We start from the raw sequence: 19,211 nt of genomic DNA, 5'->3' as shown, positions 1-19,211 counted from the left end.
GCCAAGAAAGAGTGCAGAGCCCCACATTCAAGCCCCAGTAATGGTACAGCAAACAGCAACAAAACTCACCCGCATAGGGCATCTTGTAAAGGATTTTCAGCTACCATCAGGTTTTCAGTAGTAGTTTTAAAGCAAGACTGACATGAAGCCATCCAACAGTGATGTGTATCCTCTCTAATATCCTAACACTGAAGATGAGAGAGAGAGAGAAATTCACGTTAGACTGTCAGTAGCCTGAATATTCTTCAGTTTGACACAGCACCTTGCTTGAGTATCAACTTCCCATGGTATTGAGTTATAGCCTCAATTTACCATTGAGTTCCTTTTCTTGGTTTAGAAGGTTAAGAGAGTCACCTACGTACCACCTGCTCTCCAAGCCTATTGGCTATTTCCAGATGGATGGCTGTGACAATGGGTAAAGACGGCAAAGATTAAATAGGAAACACAAAGGCTGAGGCCCACAAACACCTTGAAGCTAACCAAATCAAATTGGTTATAACTGACATGAGTGATGTTAGCACAAAAATGTTTAGAAGAGCTTTGTGGGCGCATAATGTATCATCACTGCCACTTTCAGAGGGGAAGTACACTTTTAAATACATTTTAATGAGATGCAATGATACGCAGTGGCTTATTGTTTTCTAGTTGCAGAGTGCGGTTTAATCTCTTCCAGTGTTTCGTTCCCTATGTTTCCATCACACTTGTCAATCTGATAAACTTGTTAAATATATTTCACGTATCCTATGTGTTTTGGTTCCCAAGTGTTCTGTATTGAATCATTTGGGGGAGATTTTTGTTTACTATGGTTTGTAATTTTTTTTAATTAAGTAAAGACTGGATCAAAATATATGCACATTTAACTATCAAAATTTGACTTAGCTTTATTCTTTTGGGGACGTGGAATTAAAACATTGTGGAAGTACTAACACTGTTCTTTGGTGTGTGAATTAAGTAGAGTAAGTGGGTTTTTTTTTTTCATGTGAAATAACTGGGATCATGTAGTGCAGGTCAGGAGCCCACGGCTGAAACAGTGTTGAAAAGTACAGGTGATGATGCTGAGGGCTGGCACAGCAGCAGGACGAGAAGGCAGATGTCCTGATTGTCAGGAGCATTACGTTCTGGTGTGTGAATTCAGTAGGGAGGAAGTCTTGAGTCTTCTTCACAGCAACCCAGTCTGGTGATGGATAGTCTTCCCAAAACAGTTTTCTGTATGGAAGTTTTTCTCGTCTATTTTCAATGAATCCAAGTTGCTTCTAGCATAAGTTTTTTTGTTTGTTTGTTTTTTGGTTTTTGGTTTTTTTTTTTTGGTCATGAGGCTTGAACTCTGGGCCTGGGCGCTGTCCCTGAGCTCTTCAGCTCAAGGTGAGTGCTCTATCACTTGAGCCACAGCGCCACTTCCAGTTTTCTGGTGGTTAATTGGAGATAAGAGTCTTATAAGAGACTTTCCTGCCTGGGCTTTGAACCGAGATCCTCAGATCTCAGCCTCCTGAGTAGCTAGGATTACAGACGTGAGCCACCAGGTGCCCGGCCCAGCATAAGTTTTATAATGGAGTCATCATACTTTCACTTACCTATGAGACTTGACCATGAAGACCCTTCTACAATCCAGCCAGTTCCTGTATATCAAAGAGATTCTCCTGCTCATTACCTCACACCTTCCTGGTGCATTTAGCTTTATTTTTGCCAATGTGGGATGTTCTTGTCCTAGCTAAAACAGTCCACAGTGAATAAATAAAAGGACTTCTTTTTATAATTTTGTGTCCATACTCAAGGGCTTAACATTTCCAATCTCACTATATTAGTGGCCTGTGTGGTATTTTTTTCAGCTCAGTTTGGGTAGCTCTTTTAACATTTAAGTTTATTGTTTTCACTGATTTTCTCTTAAATAATGTTTTCCTTTTTGGAAAGAATATATTTATTTTAGCTTTATATATTTCTCTCTTCTTTTTTATATAAGTAAATTAGTGCATCTAACTAAAAGAATGTTTTCTTTTTCCTTCATCATTTAAAAAAAATTTCTCTTTCTCATCTGCAAAGGGCTGTACAAGGGGTTTACAATTTAATGTGTCTCTATAAAGCTTTTCAGAACAGTTCTTACCAAGACTCTGGAGATCACACCAAATACATGTTATCTTAGGTGCCAGGTAATGTGTAAGGAAAACAACTTGGATTCTAAAGACCTGTTTTTCTCTTTTGAGCTCCATTCACTTTTAGCAGAGCAGTTCAGTGAGCATAGCGTCCCTTTATCACTGGATTGCCATTTCTTCATGTTATGAATCACCTATAAAATCTTAACCTTGTGTGTTTAGACTTCATACTCTAAACTTACATGGCTGGACTGGCTCATGAAGTCTGTTTTGCTCCTTCTCAGGTGGTCTTTACTGGCAAGTCCCATTTCCTCTTGACCTGACCCCACCCATTCTTACCTTTGCCTTTTGGCACTGACCCGTCCCCGAGCTCCTTGCATGTGGGTCGGTCTGCTTATTTCCTGGAGATAACTCTACACGTGGCTCAGGCAGTGTTCGTCCTGGCCTCTTCACCTTACTTTCCTCCTGCCCACATCACCCTTCTGCGTTTGCTTTCAGTGGCTTGTCACGTCCTACATTCATCTCTAAAACAGTCACAGGCTATCTCAGAAGCCTTCTAAGCTCCCACTTCTCAGTGCCCGCGTTGCTTCTCTAAGTACACTTACTTCCCCTATTCAGGCTGTCTGCAAACAAGGAGGAAGTTGCCCCTTTTCATCCCTGCTAAACCTCACTAGGAGCCACATAGAAGGTATCTGTGGACATCTTGGCTCAATGGAGTTAGTTTGGTTTTTTTTTTAAGGAGTTTTGATCTCCTCCTACCTTCAGAAGAATCAGATTAGATCACACTTCTGATTTCATTAAATTGTTTATCATACAAAATGCTTACCTTCGTTTGAAGAGGCCCGTGTGTGGTGAAGCATATCCTTAATAATTTTAAGAAGTATCATCTTCACCAGTTTCATCCTTTTTCCTCAGAACCTAGAACTGGATACTTTTCAATAACAGAACATTGGGTTAGTAGCTAATAAATTGTGAAGTGGATACATCATTCGTTTTAGAGTGTGCGTAGCAGTTGTACCAGTGGTTGGCTTTCATGAATTCCACACCAGGGAGCACTTTCCCCACTCAAGCGTGTTATTATGTCTGAATTTGGGAGCATGCCTGATTGTTTTTCTCTCCCCATACTTTACCCCCAGCATGCTGCTGTGATTGTCTGCAGCAGCAGGAAACACTTTGGAGGTTTGAGAAAAGCAGATGAAGATGCTGAAAGAGGTCTGTTTGCTGGAAATGTCTGGTAACAAACAGGAATATATGTGAGTGAACAAAGTGTGCTATTCTGATCTTTCAAAAATAAATCTTTTTAAAATGTCTACATCTGTTGGTATCAAGAATTCTTTGCAGGCGTGGTTTCAAGATGCTGTTAAAAATTAGAGATTTACAAAATCAATTCCTTTGCTTTTCATAACTACACGAGAAATGGGAATGCACTTAGGTTGGAGATATTTATTTCATACTAGCCAGAAGGCTGATGATGCTCTAGTCATAATTTTTATGGCTACTTCCAAGGCCCGAGCTTTTCTGTGACTGAAAAGGATGCGTAACTAATAGTTGCAGTGATAGGAATACCTGTGGCAGAGAAGGGAGGAGAGAAATTGAGACAGGAGTCAAGTTGAGAGACTTTCAACATTGGGGCCCTCTTGTTTTACTTGGATTTCTGTGAAACTAACATCTGGCTCTCATTCTGCGTGGAATTATAAATTATAAATTGTTCCTTGTAGCCGGGCGCTGGTGGCTCACGCCTGTAATCCTAGCTACTTAGGAGGCTGAAATCTGAGGATCGTGGTTCAAAGCCAGCCCGGGCAGGAGAGACCATGAGACTCCTATCTCCAATAAACGACCAGAAAACTGGAAGTGGCGTTGTAGCTCAAGTGGTAGAGCGCTCGCCTTGAGCTGAAGAGCTGAGGGACAGCGCCCAGGCCCAAAGTTCAAGCCCCATGACCAACAAAAATAAAAAATAAAAATAAAAATAAATTGTTCCTTGTTTAGTCTCTTGGCTGCCTCTTCACTGCCAAGTCCTTGAGTTTTCAAGATTCTGTTCTTGGACCTCTTCTCCATTTTCCCTTAAGTGAATAACCACACATTTCTATGACTTTACTACATTTAGGGTGGCAGCTTTCCAATGGGCAGCTGCGTGCACTGAAAGGCAACTGGTATCATAGTCTGTACTTCTGGGTCTTACTCATTTCTCAAGCTTTGATTATGTTGTCTTCAGTACCTCTGCTACATCTCCACCAGGATGGCTGGCAATCCTTCTGACCTTAAATTTCTCAATAGCAATAGTTTTGCACCATTTTTTTTTCTCTCTGTCCTCTCAATTTGCTATTTGTTTTGTTGTTGTTTTCAGAATTTTCTTTCTCTTCTCATAGTCATTTTTAATTTCTCATTGTTTTCCTTTTATTCAGAAGGTGTGTGTGTGTCTTCAGAAAAGTATCTCTTATGAACATGGACACAAAACTCCAGGAGTACCACTTCACGCCATGTGACATGGCTACCATATAGATAGATAGGAAAAGACTGAAGGAATTGGAATTTGAGCATTGCTGATGGTCGTGTTAGATGGTGCGGCTGCTGTTAAAAAAAATAAAACAGGGGTTTCTAAAATAAACATAATTATCATGATCCAGCAATTTTTCTTCCAAGTATTTAACTTACACCATTGAAAGCACAAACTGGGATGGGTGTATAGCAATTTTTAAAACAGCGTTATGCATATGGCCAAAATGTAGAGAGCACCCAAATGTCTATTGACAAATGACTAGATTAAAATGTGACACACACATTATTCCTTTTAGTGCCGGGAGAAAGGAAGGGTAGTACAATAAGGATGAGCCTTAAAAATAGTCTGAGTGAAATAACCCAAGCCCAAATGGGCACCATCTTCTATGATTTCACTTGTTCGAGGTGCCCAGAATAATAAACTTCGGAGAGACAGAAAATATTGTCATGATTCCAGGATCTTCGGGGGTCGGAGGGAGGGCCGGGGGGCGGGGGGAAGGGGAGGAGAGGCACTACTCATTCGCCCAGCTCGCGTTGGGTATCTCCACGCGCCACCGGGACGGGCCGGACTTTGCAGAGGCTCAGACACGGGTTCGCCAGACAGTGCCCACCCCCCCCCCCCCCCGCCCTAGCCAGACCCCTGCGCCGGCCACCCCGGGAGGGAGCGTGCCCGCCGTGCACCCCTCCGGCCCGCCCCGGGGGCGCAGGCGCACTGCCCGCCCCTGGCCCGCCCGCCACTCCCCGCTTCCCCCCAGCGAAGGGTTCCAGCCTCAACGCCCGGGAACGGGAACGCGCCGCCCGCCGTTGGCGCCTCCCTTGCTCGTTCCCGCCTCTCACGGGAACTCCTCCAATGGCTAGCGCGGTGCTTGGCGCGCAGTGCTCCCTCGGTACTTGTTGGAGGGACCCCAGGAGGGTCAACTGTCTGGCGGGGTCCCCACGCCGGGTCGGGGAGAAGCAGGTCGTGCCCTTCCCCTCCCGCCCCGCGGCCTCCCGGGCGCCCCGTGCCCCGGGGCCTCCACCCCTGAGCCCCGCGTCGCCCGTCACCCCCGCCCGCCCGAGCCGCGCGCGGGCCCCGCCGGCGCTGGCACCGGGGGCCGTTGGTGGGGTGCCGGGTCTTACCAGTTGTCGGCGCGCGTCCTGACCACCGGGAGACCCCGCCGGTGACCGGAGACCCCGCCGGTGACCGGAGACCTCTACGCTGATCGGTGACCCCCCTCCCCGCCCACGCAGCGACCTGAGCCGCCCCCGCCCACGCCGACCGGGAACCCCAGCCCGGATCGGAGCCCCCACACACACCCCCACCACACACATACTGCCCCCCCCCCCCGCCCAGGCGGCTCCGGGCCGGGCGTCCCGCCCCTTCCCCCCCACGCACACGCACACTCGGGCGCAGCGATGAGCTGGACGCCGGGGCTCCCGCCGCCCGGGGCGTCGCTGACCCTGCGGGTGACCTTCGTGGACGTGCACCCGGAGGTGATCCCCGTGCAGCTGTGGGGCCTGGTGGGCCAGCGGCGGGAGGAGTACGTGCGGCTGAGCCGGGAGATCCAGGAGGCGGCGGCCACGCGCGGGCCCTGGGCGCTGGGCGGCGCCCCGGCCGCCCCGGGCGAGCTGTGCCTGGTGCAGGTGGGGCTGCTGTGGCACCGCTGCCGCGTGGTGAGCCGGCAGGCGCAGGAGAGCCGCGTCTTCCTGCTGGATGAGGGTCGCACGATCGCGGCGGGCGCGGGCTCGCTGGCGCCAGGCCGCGGCGAGTTCTTCCACCTGCCGTCGGAGGTGCTGGGCTGCGTGCTGGCCGGCCTGGTGCCGGCGGGCGGCGGCGGCGCGGGCGGCGGCGAGCCGCAGCACTGGGCGCCGGGCGCCGTGGACTTCCTGAGCGGCCTGCAGGGCCAGGAGCTGCGGGGCCGCGTCATGGACGTGCTGCTCCCCTACCGCCTGGTCCTGCTGGAGGTGCCCGCCGTCTTCCAGCAGATGCAGGAGCTGGGCCTGGCGCGCCAGGTGCCCGACAGCCTCTTCTGCTTCCTGCTCAAGCGCTACCTGGTGTCGGTGGGCAAGGGCGCGGGCACCCCGGTCCTCCCGCGGGTCCTGCCCAAGCAGGAGCCGCCCGGCCTGGATTACTTCTACCCGCAGCTGCAGCTGGGCGTGACGGAGCCCGTGGTGGTCACGCAGGTGTGCCACCCGCACCGCATCCACTGCCAGCTGCGGAGCCTGTCGCAGGAGATCCGCCGCCTCTCGGAGAGCATGGCGCAGGTGTACCGGGCGTCGTCCCGGGCGACCGGGGACGACAGCGGCGGCGGCGGCGGCGGCGGCGGAAGCGGTGGCGGCGGAAGCGGCGGCGGCGCGGGCGGAGGAGGAGGAGGAGGAGGCGGAGCCCCCTGCGAGGAGCGCGAGGAGAGCCCGGACAAGCCCGGCTCGCCGTGCGCCTCGTGCGGCCTGGACGGGCGCTGGTACCGGGCGCTCCTGCTGGAGACCTTCCGGCCCCAGCGCTGCGCCCAGGTGCTGCACGTGGACTACGGGCGCAAGGAGCTGGTGAGCGGCAGCAGCCTGCGCTACCTGCTGCCCGAGTACTTCCGCATGCCCGTGGTCACCTACCCGTGCGCCCTGTACGGGCTCTGGGACTGCGGCCGGGGCTGGTCGCGCTCCCAGGTGGGCGACCTGAAGGCCCTGATCCTGGGCCAGGCGGTGAACGCCAAGATCGAGTTCTACTGCGCCTTCGAGCACGTGTACTACGTCACGCTGTACGGGGAGGACGGCCTCAACCTGAACAGCGCCTTCGGGGTGCAGTCGTGCTGCCTGGCCGACCGCTTCCTGCGGGGCCACGGGCGCGGCGAGGACGACGACGACGAGGACGGCGACGAGGACGACGAGGAGGAGGAGGAGGACGCGGAGACGGCCTTCCCCGCGCCGCCCCTGGCCCTGGACGACCACCACCAGGACGCCTGCCCCCGGGCCCTGAAGGTGATCAAGCTGAAGATGAACGCCTTCTACGACGCGCAGGTGGAGTTCGTCCGGAGCCCGTCGGAGTTCTGGATCCGGCTGCGGAAGCACGGCGGCACCTTCAACAAGCTGGCCCGGAAGATGGGCAGCTTCTACTCGTCGGCCAGCAAGCTGGACGGCGTGGTGCTGAAACCCGAGCCCGACGACCTCTGCTGCGTCAAGTGGAAGGAAAATGGCTACTTCCGGGCCCTGGTGACCAGGCTGGAGGGCAAGAGCGTGGACGTGTTCCTCGTGGACCGGGGGAACTCGGAGACCGTGGACTGGTACGACGTGAGGATGCTGCTCCCGCAGTTCAGGCAGCTGCCCGTCCTGGCCCTCCGGTGCGCCCTGGCCGACATCTGGCCTCTGGGGAAGAGCTGGAGCCAGGAGGCCATCTCCTTTTTCAAGAAGACAGTCCTTCACAAGGAACTTGTCATCCACATCCTGGACAAGCAGGACCACCAGTACATCATCGAGATTCTCGACGAATCTCGCACCGGAGAGGAAAACATTAGCAAGGTGATTGCCCAGGCCGGCTATGCCAAGTATCAGGAATTTGAGACCAAAGGAAACGGGCCAGCCCCAGGGCACCTGGCCAGCGGGTATCTCCCCGAGAATACCAAAACCACTGCGGCCGCAAAGGCAGGAGAGCAGAGAGCCAAGGTGGAAAATAAAGCCACCACCTCTGCCTTAGAAACCCCCAGCGACCCAACCATGGTGACAAGTGTTTTGGCCGGACAAGTTGGACCGGACAAGGAGAAGGGATCCCCTCTGGTCCCCAGTTTCTTGACCACCAAGTCGGACTGTTCTTGGAAAGGCGAACTGGAGGTGGGAACCACGGTAGAAGTGAAGGTGTCTTTCGTGGAGAACCCCAGCTCCTTCTGGTGTCAGTTGTCCAGGAACACGCAAAGGTTTAGAACTCTGATGTGCGATATTGAAGCTTATTGCGAAAGCACCCCGGCCCCTTACCAACCCACCACCCCCGCTTGTTTGACCAAGAGGGCAAAGACTGGAAAATGGTCACGAGCACTGATTTGCGGGGCTCCGTCCTCAGAACACGTCAGCGTGAGCTTCATTGATTATGGGGACAAAGACACCGTGTCTGTGAGAAGTCTGTACTTAATGGCCGACGACTTTCTCGCGGTTAGAGCGCAGGCTTTCCGGTGCAGCCTTTATAATTTAATTCAGCCAACGGGGGAAAATCCCTTTGTGTGGGACGAGAAGGCGGTCCAAGCGTTCAGCGGGTTTGTCGACAATGCCTGGCAGAACAACCTCGAGTTAAAATGCACCATCTTTGCTCTGGCGTCCATCCAGGATGCAGAACTGTTTAATGTCGTGGACTTGCTGACTCCCTTTCAGAGCGCCTGCCATTTCTTGGTAGAGAAGAGACTTGCGAGGCCGGTAAAGCTTCAGAAGCCTCTGGAAGCTTCTGTACAGCTCCATTCCTACTACTATTCCACCCACGATCTGAAAATCGGGAGTGAAGAAGCCGTGTACATAACCCACGTCGACGACCCTTGGACATTTTACTTCCAGCTGGCGAGAAACTCGGGTGTTTTGGAACAGCTGTCGTACAGCATCACGCAGCTAAGTGAAGTTTTGCTGAAGCTGAACACGTCTCCCTCGGTCCCTGGGAACCTGTGTCTTGCCAAGTACACAGATAGCAACTGGTACCGAGGGGTGATCATAGAAAAGGATCCGAATAAAGTCTTCTTTGTGGATTTTGGGAACATTTATGTAACCAGCGAGAACCTCCTGCCTATACCCCGGGATGCGTATGACGTTTTGCTCTTGCCCATGCAAGCCGTCAAATGCTCCTTGTCCGATATCCCCAGCCACATTCCGGAAGAAGTGACAACATGGTTCCAAGAGACCATTTTAGACAAATCCCTGAAGGCCTTGGTGGTGGCGAAAGATCCTGACGGAAGACTGATTATAGAACTCTACGATGACAGTATCCAAATCAATGCTGGCATCAATGAGAAGCTAGGGCTGCTGGGTTGTAAGAATGAGGTAAAGAAAACACAGAAAGAAAGTGAAGCATTCTTCACCTCCGAAACGCTGGAAGACAAACACGAGAGCGTGAAGCTGTCTCCTACCGTGTATCTAAGTAAGTCGGGAGAGAGCCGATTACACAGCATGGAGATGTTCGGAGACGCGTGCAAACCTAAGATGATCTCTGTGTGTAAAGAGTTCAAGAGTTTACAGAGCCCCACGAAGGCCAGTTTATTCCCTCAATATCAGGACCCAGTGGAACACACCAACGAGCCAGGGTTTCCCTTAGCACGAGACAAGAAAGACATCTTTGAGGAACCACCTCCGCAGATGTCAAGGGTGGAGAGCACCTTTGCAGAGAGACGGGCAGGGGACCCTGGGAACAAAGATTTACCTCGAAAAATTTGCGAGCTCCCGAAGAAGACCATCTCGCCCGGCTTGAAAACGACGGTGTATGTGTCACACGTGAACAACGTCTCCGATTTCTATGTGCAGCTCATAGATGACGAAGCCGAAATCAACCGTCTTTCCGAGAGACTAAATAATGCTCAGACGCGCCCCCAGTGTTACACTGGGCCGCCTCTGCAAAGCGGGAATGTCATCTGTGCCTTGTTCCCCGAAGACAACCTGTGGTATCGCGCCGTGGTCCGGGAACGGCAGTCCAACGACTTCCTCTCGGTGCAGTTTATAGACTATGGCAACGTGTCTGTGGTTCACGCCAACAAAACCGGCAGGCTTGACCTGGTGAACGCGCTGTTGCCAGGCCTGTGTGTCCACTGCTCTTTAAGAGGACTTTGTGTCCCTGACATCATCAACTGTAAGGAAATCACATCTTACTTTTCCCAGAGGACTGACGAAGCTCAAATAAGATGTGAATTCATTAAATTCCAGGACAGATGGGAAGTGATTCTTACTGATGACCAAGGCATGATAGCAGAAGATGTGGTGAACAGATACGCTTCCATTGAAAAACCCCGGGCGGGCCTGGCTACGCCAATCATTAAAGGGGACCGCTCAAAGTCTGCCAACAAATCGGACATCGACACCTCAGTATTTCTGAACTGGTATAATCCCCAGATGAAGGTGGTCAGAGCTTATGCCACTGTCATCGATGGGCCTGAGTATTTCTGGTGTCAGTTTGCAAACACTGAGGAACTCCAGTACTTAGAAACAGAAGTTCAGAATGCTGGAAAGCAGATTCTGGAGTGGAGGAATTGCATCCACTCTCCTCAGATTGGCAACCCCTGTATAGTCAAATACAGGGAGGACGGGCATTATTACCGTGCCCTCATCACGAGCATCTGTGAAGACGATTTCCTGTCCGTCAGGCTCGTCGACTTTGGAAACATCGAGGACTGCGTGGACCCCAAAGCTGTCTGGAACATTCCCTGTGAGCTGTTGATGGTCCCCATGCAAGCTTTCCCCTGCTGCCTGGCGGGGTTTAACATCTCAGAAGGCACGTGCCCTCAAGAGGGCAATGACTACTTTTACGAAATAGTCACGCAGGATGTGCTGGAAGTGACCATCCTGGAGGTCCGGCGGGACGTGTGCGATATCCCCTTAGCAATCGTGGACTTGAAAAGCAAAGGCGAGAGCATCAATGAGAAGATGAAGAAGTATTCCAAGATGGGGACTCCCAAGAGTGACCTGAACTACGAAAAAAAGGGCCCCGAGATCAAAGGAGCCTTGGGGCCCCCCAGTCCTGACGTGGGACCTCAGAAACCAGGAAGCAAAGCTGGACAAGAGCAAGTGTCGTATGCAGAGCCACCGATGGACGAACTCCCCGACAGAAGTGAGAAAGAGCTGAACGTGCTCGACACCAAGCCAAGCAAATTCTACGACCTGGGCCCTGATAACGTTTTCGAAGCATTTGAAAAGTCCTGCAAAGATAACATGGCGTCGGAGGTGCTGGAAGTGGGGGGCATGGAGTGCCATTTGGGGGACCCAGACAAGTTTGACGAGAAGTACCTGATTGCAGGATTCAGCACCACGTCGCCCCTCGCTAGCGAGGTGAAGGAGCTGTTGGAAGTGAATTCACTGGAGGTGCCGCTCTCCCCTGATGATGAATCCAAAGCATTCTTGGATCTGGAACCCATTGAACTACAGCATTCCTTAGTGGGCGATGAAGAGAAAGAGGACCTAGGCCTGGGGCCACCCACGGTGCCCCCGTCCCCAGGACATGACCCAGAAGCCACCCTGGAACCATTCCCAGCGCCGCTTTCCCTCAAAGGCGAAGTGGAGAAGCAACCAGAACTAGAACTGCTCCTGTCCCAGATGTCTCTGGAGGACAGCCTGACTTCTTTGTCGGCAAGAGTTGCTCAGAAGGTTCAAGAATCCAGATGTGCAGAAGACAGGAGGAAGTCTAGCGGTGCAGCATCTTTTGATGATGAGCAGCACCCCGTGGCCTTGTGCCATTGTAGGGAGAACTGTGAGGTCTCAGAGCCCACCAACGTGAGTCTGTTTGAAGAAGAGTTTCCAAACTATCAAGGCAGGAATGCCGTCTCATCGCTGACCCCGTTGTTCTCCAAGGAGGAGGCCAGAGATGGAGGAAAGCACATTCACGGGTCACCAGATCACATCTCAGGTATGTGGATTTGCTCCCGGTCACTCCTAAGTTTCACCTAAGGTCCTTTGAAAGTTCCTATGCATTTCAAAGAAAGGGGGACTACTTGTAAGAGGAGTTGCCGGAATTGATTGCTAGGTTAAAAGCAGAAACCTGACTCTAGTTTGGATCTTACATAGGGTATTTGGAGAGGTCACGCTTGTGTAATCAATGCAAATATATATATATACATGTATATATATATGAATATCTACACATAGGTGTGTATATGTATATGTGTATATATGTATATATATACATGTGTGTATATATACATATACATATATATGTATATATATATATGCTGAATGAAATGCTGAAATAATCATTTTGTTTCCAAAACATTAAATGCTTGAATCTATGTCACCAAAAGGTAATCATGTTTAGAAAGTGAGGGAAGTCATCTTTAAAAAGACAACAGTGTTTTAAAAACACAGCATTTGGGCTGGGAAGGTGTCTTGTGGTAGAGTGCTTGCCTAGCATGCATGAAGTCCTGGGTTCAATTCCTCAGTACCACATAAGAGAAAAAGCTGGAAGTGGTGCTGTGGCTCAAGTGGTAGAGTGCTAGCATTGAGCAAAATAAGCTAAGGGACAGTGCCCAGGCCCTGAGTTCAAGCCCCAGGACTGGCAAACACACACACACACACACACACACACACACACACACACACAGCATTCTCTTTGCCAAGCAATCCTGCCAACAGAAATTGACAAGTGGAATCTTTCTTGCCACTTGTTTAGAAATACTTAAAAAAATAAATTTAGGGAACCTATATCCATCAAACAAAAGCTAAAAAATTCATAAAACTTGGAGAATATTTACTATATTTGGCTTTCTTGGCTATTTTACTTGCTGTTTAAGATTTGAGAGTTACATTAAATAGCTAACTTGCAGTCTTTCATGATCAGTTTTTGTGTTTAGTGGTCCTAGGGCTTGAACGCAGGGCCTGGGTGCTGTCCCTAAGCTTTCTTTGTTCAATGCTAGCACTCTACCACTTGAGCCACAGCTGCATTTTCAGTTTTTTGTGGTGAATTGGGGAGATAAAAGTCTCATGGAATTTCCTCCCAAGCTGTCTTCAAACTTCCATTCTCAAATCTATTTGCTACAGTGGTAGCAAATGTGGGGTCAGGACACTGGAAGGAGTTAAAACAAAAATCAAAACATTGTGATGATGTATGAATTAAACAGTATTGATTATATGGGAGTAACAAGTACATTAGGAAAATAGTCTTCTTGTATATCTTTTACTCTATTGAATTTGGCAGTTCAGCTACAGAACACCTACACCCTGAAAGGATTTACGGTTGGATCCAAATGTGTTGTGTGGTCGAGTCTGAGAAACACATGGTCTAAATGTGAGATTTTGGAAATAGCCGAAGGAGGAACAAGGGTAAGAACCATTTAAGGCCTTTAACTCAATGAACACTCGTGGACTGTTAAAGAATTTTACTAACATGTACAGGACTACAGAATACGATTGATAGCTATACACCTGCTTGTTCCCTTTGGTAATTTGTTGAGTCCCTCATTTTACAGGTACAACATTTTATTTGATTTACTGCTTCTAGTTTCCCTTCAGCTGAATGCCCACACTGCTAGTACAAAGTTTATGATAGAAAAATCTATACACATTTTTCTGTGTAATCACTTTTTGCTGTGTTTTTCCTGTAATATGAAAACTACTTTATTAGAATCACCTGGCCTATTTTCTTTACATGACAGATTCCTTGGTCTTGGCTTTACCTACCGATTCAGAATTTGTGGGAGGGGGGCAGGATTCTAGAATCTGCATCGTCACCTCATTACAATGTTAGGAACACGCATCTAGAACATAAAGTTTAGGCTCATTAATGTGACCCAGGAGGCCCTCCTGGGCTGGGTGTCCATCTACCTTTTCAGCCTTAGGTCTTACTTTGTTATGTTTACTTCTGTGTATTAAAGGAGACCATGATGTTTGGCTCCTCATCTATCTTGTCTATAATGTATGTGGGTGGCTTTTTATATCTGTGTAGATTGCTCTCCTTGCTGTTTTGGGGGCATTCAATAATAACACAGTTGTGACTGGACAGGGTTCCATGCCTGTTGATGAAGAGGCCAACTCCCGTTTCTAACCATTTACTTGAGTCCTTGCTCCGTCTCGGACGCCCTTGCTGGCATCGTGTTGTAAATTTCCCATTGTCGTCATCACCTCCATACCACTGCCCTGTGACGAGCTTTGTGTCTGTGTTGTGTTCATCCCTCTAAGCATGGGAATGGATGTCTGGCTGCGGATTGCAGGAGCAAGTGAGCCCTGCAATGTCCTTTGCTCATGTACTCACAGGTCTTTGCTCTGTGACATTTGCAACATCTGAGGCCTAAATCTGATTCTTATTTTGTTTTGTTAGTTTTTGCTGGTCCTGGAGCTTGAACTCCAGGTTTATTAGGATATTTTTGTTTGTTGCTGCCCCTCAGCTTTTGTGCACAAGGCTAGAGCTATACCACTTCGAGCCACAGCAACATTTCTGGCTTCCTGGTGGTTAATTGGAGATGAGAGTCTCATGGACTTTTCCTGCCTGGGCTGGCTTTGACCATAATCCTCATATCTCAGCCTCCTGCATAGCTAGGATGATAAGCATGGGACACTGGCACCTGGCTGATTTTATTTTTAATCATCAGGCAGCCACACTCAGAACATGCAAGTTGAACTGAAGACGCATTGAGCTAAAGTTAAAGGTTCATGTATCCTAAAGTTAAAGGTTTAAGTATCCGTGAAAGTGTTTCACGTTCAGGATTGGCATGCTGCTTAAATGCGTGGCAGTTTCAGGAGCTTGGCAGGTTTGCTGATTATTGTGTTTTCTCTGGTAGGTTCTGAATCTTTCAAATGGCATAGAGGAGATCGTAAGCCCTGAGAACGTCTGGAATGGCATTCCCAAATTAGACCAGGGTCCGTCTGAGGTATGGAATTAGGAAACAATCAAATGTGAGCATGTGGTCTTCATTTTGAAACGGGATGCAGCAAGCCTTCCAAAGCCCCTTGTATTAGAAAAAATGAAGGGGGAAAGAAAAATCTTGTGTTTCTAACAACAGCATGTGAAAACAGCAGGGCCGGGCATAGAAGTGCATGCCTGTTATCCCCGCCTTCAAGAGGCTGAGGCAGGAGCATGGAAGGTTTGAGGCCAGCCTGAACTCTTTAGCAAGCTCCTGTGTCAAAAACCAAAACCAAAAACCAATGCAAAAGAGCAGCAAAACCAGTGCTCTGGACATTTTAATGTCATGCATCATCTGGGGGAAAAGTGATATAACGTCTTATTCAAAATGATAACGTCGTATTCCTTGATTTTTTTTTCACTCTGAGCTTAATGAATGAAAAGATGTTTGGTGTTAATGACCCATGTCTAAGTTGAAGGTGCTGTTAAGAATATCCATTTTTATAAATAATCCACTTAATTTCCCTCAAAATGGTCAATGTTCTGAGTTGCTTACCGTCCTAGCTGCACAGGGAGGCAGATGCTCCACTGTAACCCGTGGCTGGCTGGGCACCAGGACTGTCATCCTGCTTTAGGGACTGCCTGGCTGGCTCTGACACATACCTGTTATCCTACCGATGTACAAATAGGAGGACCACAGTCCAGGCCAGCCTGAGCATAAGGCAAGGACCTCTCAAAAATCACCAAAGGGCTGGGAGAGTAGAGTTAGCAAATATGAACTTCCAAGCTCAAACCCTAGAATCACACACACACATATACAACAGCCAATATTAGGAGATATTATATCTGACATGATACTTGAAGTCATTGTGATCTGGGTATCTTTCTTATTATATCTCTTAGAATTTTTTAGCGTGAAATATTTCATTTTCCCTACATTATATCAAGCAGGATATATGGAGTTATGCAGAATACATATATTCCTCTTCATTAAGTGTTAAGTGGCTCACCTTGGACCACATTTGAATAGCAATTCCTTGGAAATTCCTCATTCCCTGGCCAAACACTGAAGTTGCCAGGGATCTGGAGCCCAAAAATTGGATAAGGAAACTGAACTCCCTGTATGAAATGCTCCAATGGTGATGTTTCAGAGAAAGGAGTATTTGAAGACTAGAAAATATATAGGATGGGGCTAGGAAGATGGTTCAGTGATAGAGTGCTTGCCTCCCATGCATGAGGCACTGGGTTCGATTCCTCAGCACCACATAAACAGAAAAAGCCAGAAGTAGCACTTTGGCTCAAGTGGTAGAGCACTCACCTTGAGCAGAAGAGCTGAGGGACAGCATCCAAGCCCAGAAAGAAAATATACAGGAGTGTTTCTTCATTATGAAATAGGATCGTCATACTTGTGAAGGGAATACTTTTATTATCATCTTTTTTCTGGCTCGTCTATAGTTCTGTTTCTGATTCAAATTGCAATGTACTTACCCTGTTTAAAAAACTGATTATAATCCCAAGGTTCCTTTTGTCAGGCTGTCTTCCAAACAATGGGAAAAGATCATTACTTCCTGTCACCAGATGTCACAATGACAGGTAAGTCAAGTTTTCTATCAAAATTGTATCATCTACAATGGCCAAGTCTTACAGATACCATTTTCCCAAATCTCTCAATCAAAATGATTTGTTAATTTCCTTGAGCATTTGTAGTACCAAAAATTAAAAAAAAGACAATGCTTAAATGGGCTTATGGGGATAAATAACCCAGAGGAAGATGTCTTGTAATGTCTTGTAACATCAGAAGACATTTGTGTTGGCTAGTTGAAGAAATCTTGAAAGTAAAAGAATGAGTGATAAATTCTTAACTTGCACAGTTTCAGAGTTTTTCATCAGCCTTAATTAAGGTTATAATGTGCACACGATCACTGCCCATATTTGGGAATTTCTGAAAGTTTAGTTTATCTGTAGATGTTGTAAGAATTGCACATTACCATTTGTAAACAGCTCTTTGGTTTTTCAAATTGAGGTCCACTCAGAATAAAGTTAGTTCTGGGAAGGAGACACCCTTGCTAACCTCATTCCTGAAAAATGGAGACTCTGCTGGTATTTCATATTCTTCTAAAGAAACTCCATATGAATGGTGCAACCAAAACATTAAAAAGAAAAACCGTTGTTGGCCGAGGAGCATTCTCTGCCCTGATGAGCCTAGTGGTCTCTCTCTCTTTCCTCGTTCAGAAGACATTTACACAGAAATGAGCAAATCATTTCCCTGTTTCCATGTCTCTTTCTCAGCTTAAGGATTTTCTCTCCTTGTTTCAGAAAAGGAGTGTGGTGATGACCTCGATTAATTACAGACCCATGGCGGGACCAGAAGTTGCTCTGAAAGGAGACACACCTTACCTAGACCAAGAGTATTTGAGAAACCCTGAGGTCATGTGACTGCCAGTCACCATCTTTGGAAATGAAGCTGGTCTCAGGTTGCCCAGCTAGTGTGTTCAGAGTGGGATTGCTGGACATGCAAGGAGGATTTAGTTTGCAAAACAAATTTGCTAACACATTACTACAATTCCCCCCAAAAATTATCGGTACCTTTTCGATAGAGCATTTGCATTAGAATAGGAAAAATGTAAGTTCAGGACAAGTACGTAGTGCGATGCTACGTAGGAGGGTGGTTTTGTTAGCAGTCGCTTGTTCAGATTTTTGTTTGTTTGTTTTGATTTTGAAGCTTTGCCTTATATCTGTCTAGTTAAACATTTAACTACTATTCTGTTTGGAAGTTCGAAGTATGCTAATACAACACAAGATTTGAATAAAGTTTATCTGAAAAGGCATGGTGGCCTCATTTAATTTTTATCGAATTGTTCCATCTTTCCTCCTCCGTAATTGTGGAGAGAGGGTGGGAGAGTAATATTAAATGTTAGTCACCTGGCTGGACTTATTATGAATATTGTGTGTATGTGTGTGCGTGTATGTGCATGTGTCCAGTGGTGGGGCTTGAGCTCTTGTCTCTTAGCTTTTCCTGCTGCAGACTGGTGCTCTACCACATGAGCCACACCCCCACTTCCAGCTTTTGTCCTGGCTAAGAGAGATTAAGAGTCTCACAGACTTTTCCTGCCCAGGTTGGCTTTGAACCATGACCCTTAGACCTCAGCCTTCTTGAGTATCTGCTGGACTTGAAAGACCTTTTTTTTCTATTTTTACCATCCACCCTGACATGCATAGTAATGTTGCCCCTCTTTTATAGGTTAAAAAAACTAGATGCTTTATAAACACGTTAAAGAAATTGCCTGGGCCTTTTTGCATGTCCTGTGGTATGAGAAGCATACAGCCCCTAGCTTTGGATGTCTGCCTTAGGTGCGTGTGCTTTCTAGACTGGTGACTGAGATGGGTGTGAAAATACCTTTGAATCTTGCACTTCCTCATCTGTAAAATGTTGATGGTCAAAGCGTTACTGCAGTGTTGATGGCAGGAATAATTTGTGGCATGGGCCTGAAACAGAGTAGGCATTCCACCTCCGATTAGGACTTGAGACGCGAAGGGGAAGGGTGGAAGGAGGGGGGAGGGGACCAAGGAAGGAGACTAGGTGAGAAAATATGAGCACAGTGCCTTGCATGCATGCTTGGAAATACCATGATGAAACTCCCACGATGTCATTTAGTATGAACCAATGCAAAAGTCCCCTTGAAGGAAACACATACAACTGGAATGTTTGTCAGTTTATCAGTCAGTAAGAAGTTTGGCCAAATGATAACCGGAAAAGCGGACAGGTGCAAATCTAGGAAACATTGTCAAATGTTAATGCCTAACGCCAAGTAGTGAAAAGTAGGAACCTTAAACACTTGGTATATTGCTTCCATGAAGTGGAAAAGTGTTTCCATTAAAAAGAGTTGAGGGCTGGGAAGGTGGCTTAGTGGTAGAGTGCTTGCCTAGCATGCATGAACCCCTGGGTTCGAGTCCTCAGTACTACCTACACAGAAAAAGCCAGAAGTGGCACTGTGGCTTGAGTGGTAGTCTGCTAGCCTTGAGCAAAAGAAGCTTCAGGGACAGTGCTCAAGCCCTGATTTCAAGCCCCAGGACCAGCAAAAAAAAAAAAGTGTTGAGTAAGACATGGATGGCTCATGCCTATAATCCTGGCTATACCCAGGAGGCTGAGATCT

At 48.1% G+C, this 19,211-nt stretch overlaps 1 protein-coding gene across 3 annotated transcripts; it reads left to right on the top strand.

The window, feature by feature from the left end:
- Positions 1-5,978: 5,978 nt before the first annotated feature.
- Positions 5,979-16,800, top strand: Tdrd6 (tudor domain containing 6). 3 transcript variants are annotated; one of them, XM_042672025.1, is made up of 6 exons: positions 5,979-6,867; positions 6,943-12,100; positions 12,372-12,375; positions 13,380-13,541; positions 14,996-15,085; positions 16,590-16,800. In XM_042672025.1, exons 1-6 carry the CDS (start codon positions 5,979-5,981, stop codon positions 16,743-16,745), a joined length of 6,459 nt encoding a protein of 2,152 aa, XP_042527959.1. In that variant the 3' UTR covers positions 16,746-16,800. The 3 variants fall into 3 exon arrangements, with proteins under 3 accessions (XP_042527959.1, XP_042527958.1, XP_042527957.1); XM_042672024.1 differs by lacking the exon at positions 12,372-12,375 and having other exon boundaries at positions 6,943-12,132; positions 13,417-13,541; XM_042672023.1 differs by lacking the exon at positions 12,372-12,375 and having other exon boundaries at positions 6,940-12,132; positions 13,417-13,541.
- Positions 16,801-19,211: the final 2,411 nt, after the last annotated feature.

Source organism: Dipodomys spectabilis, unplaced genomic scaffold (genome assembly GCF_019054845.1).
Source record: "Dipodomys spectabilis isolate Male_0828 unplaced genomic scaffold, ASM1905484v1 ptg000669l, whole genome shotgun sequence".
In the NCBI taxonomy this organism is placed as follows: domain Eukaryota; kingdom Metazoa; phylum Chordata; class Mammalia; order Rodentia; family Heteromyidae; genus Dipodomys; species Dipodomys spectabilis.
Note: the sequence above shows the minus strand (reverse complement) of the source record. Positions and strands in the feature narration are given on the sequence as shown.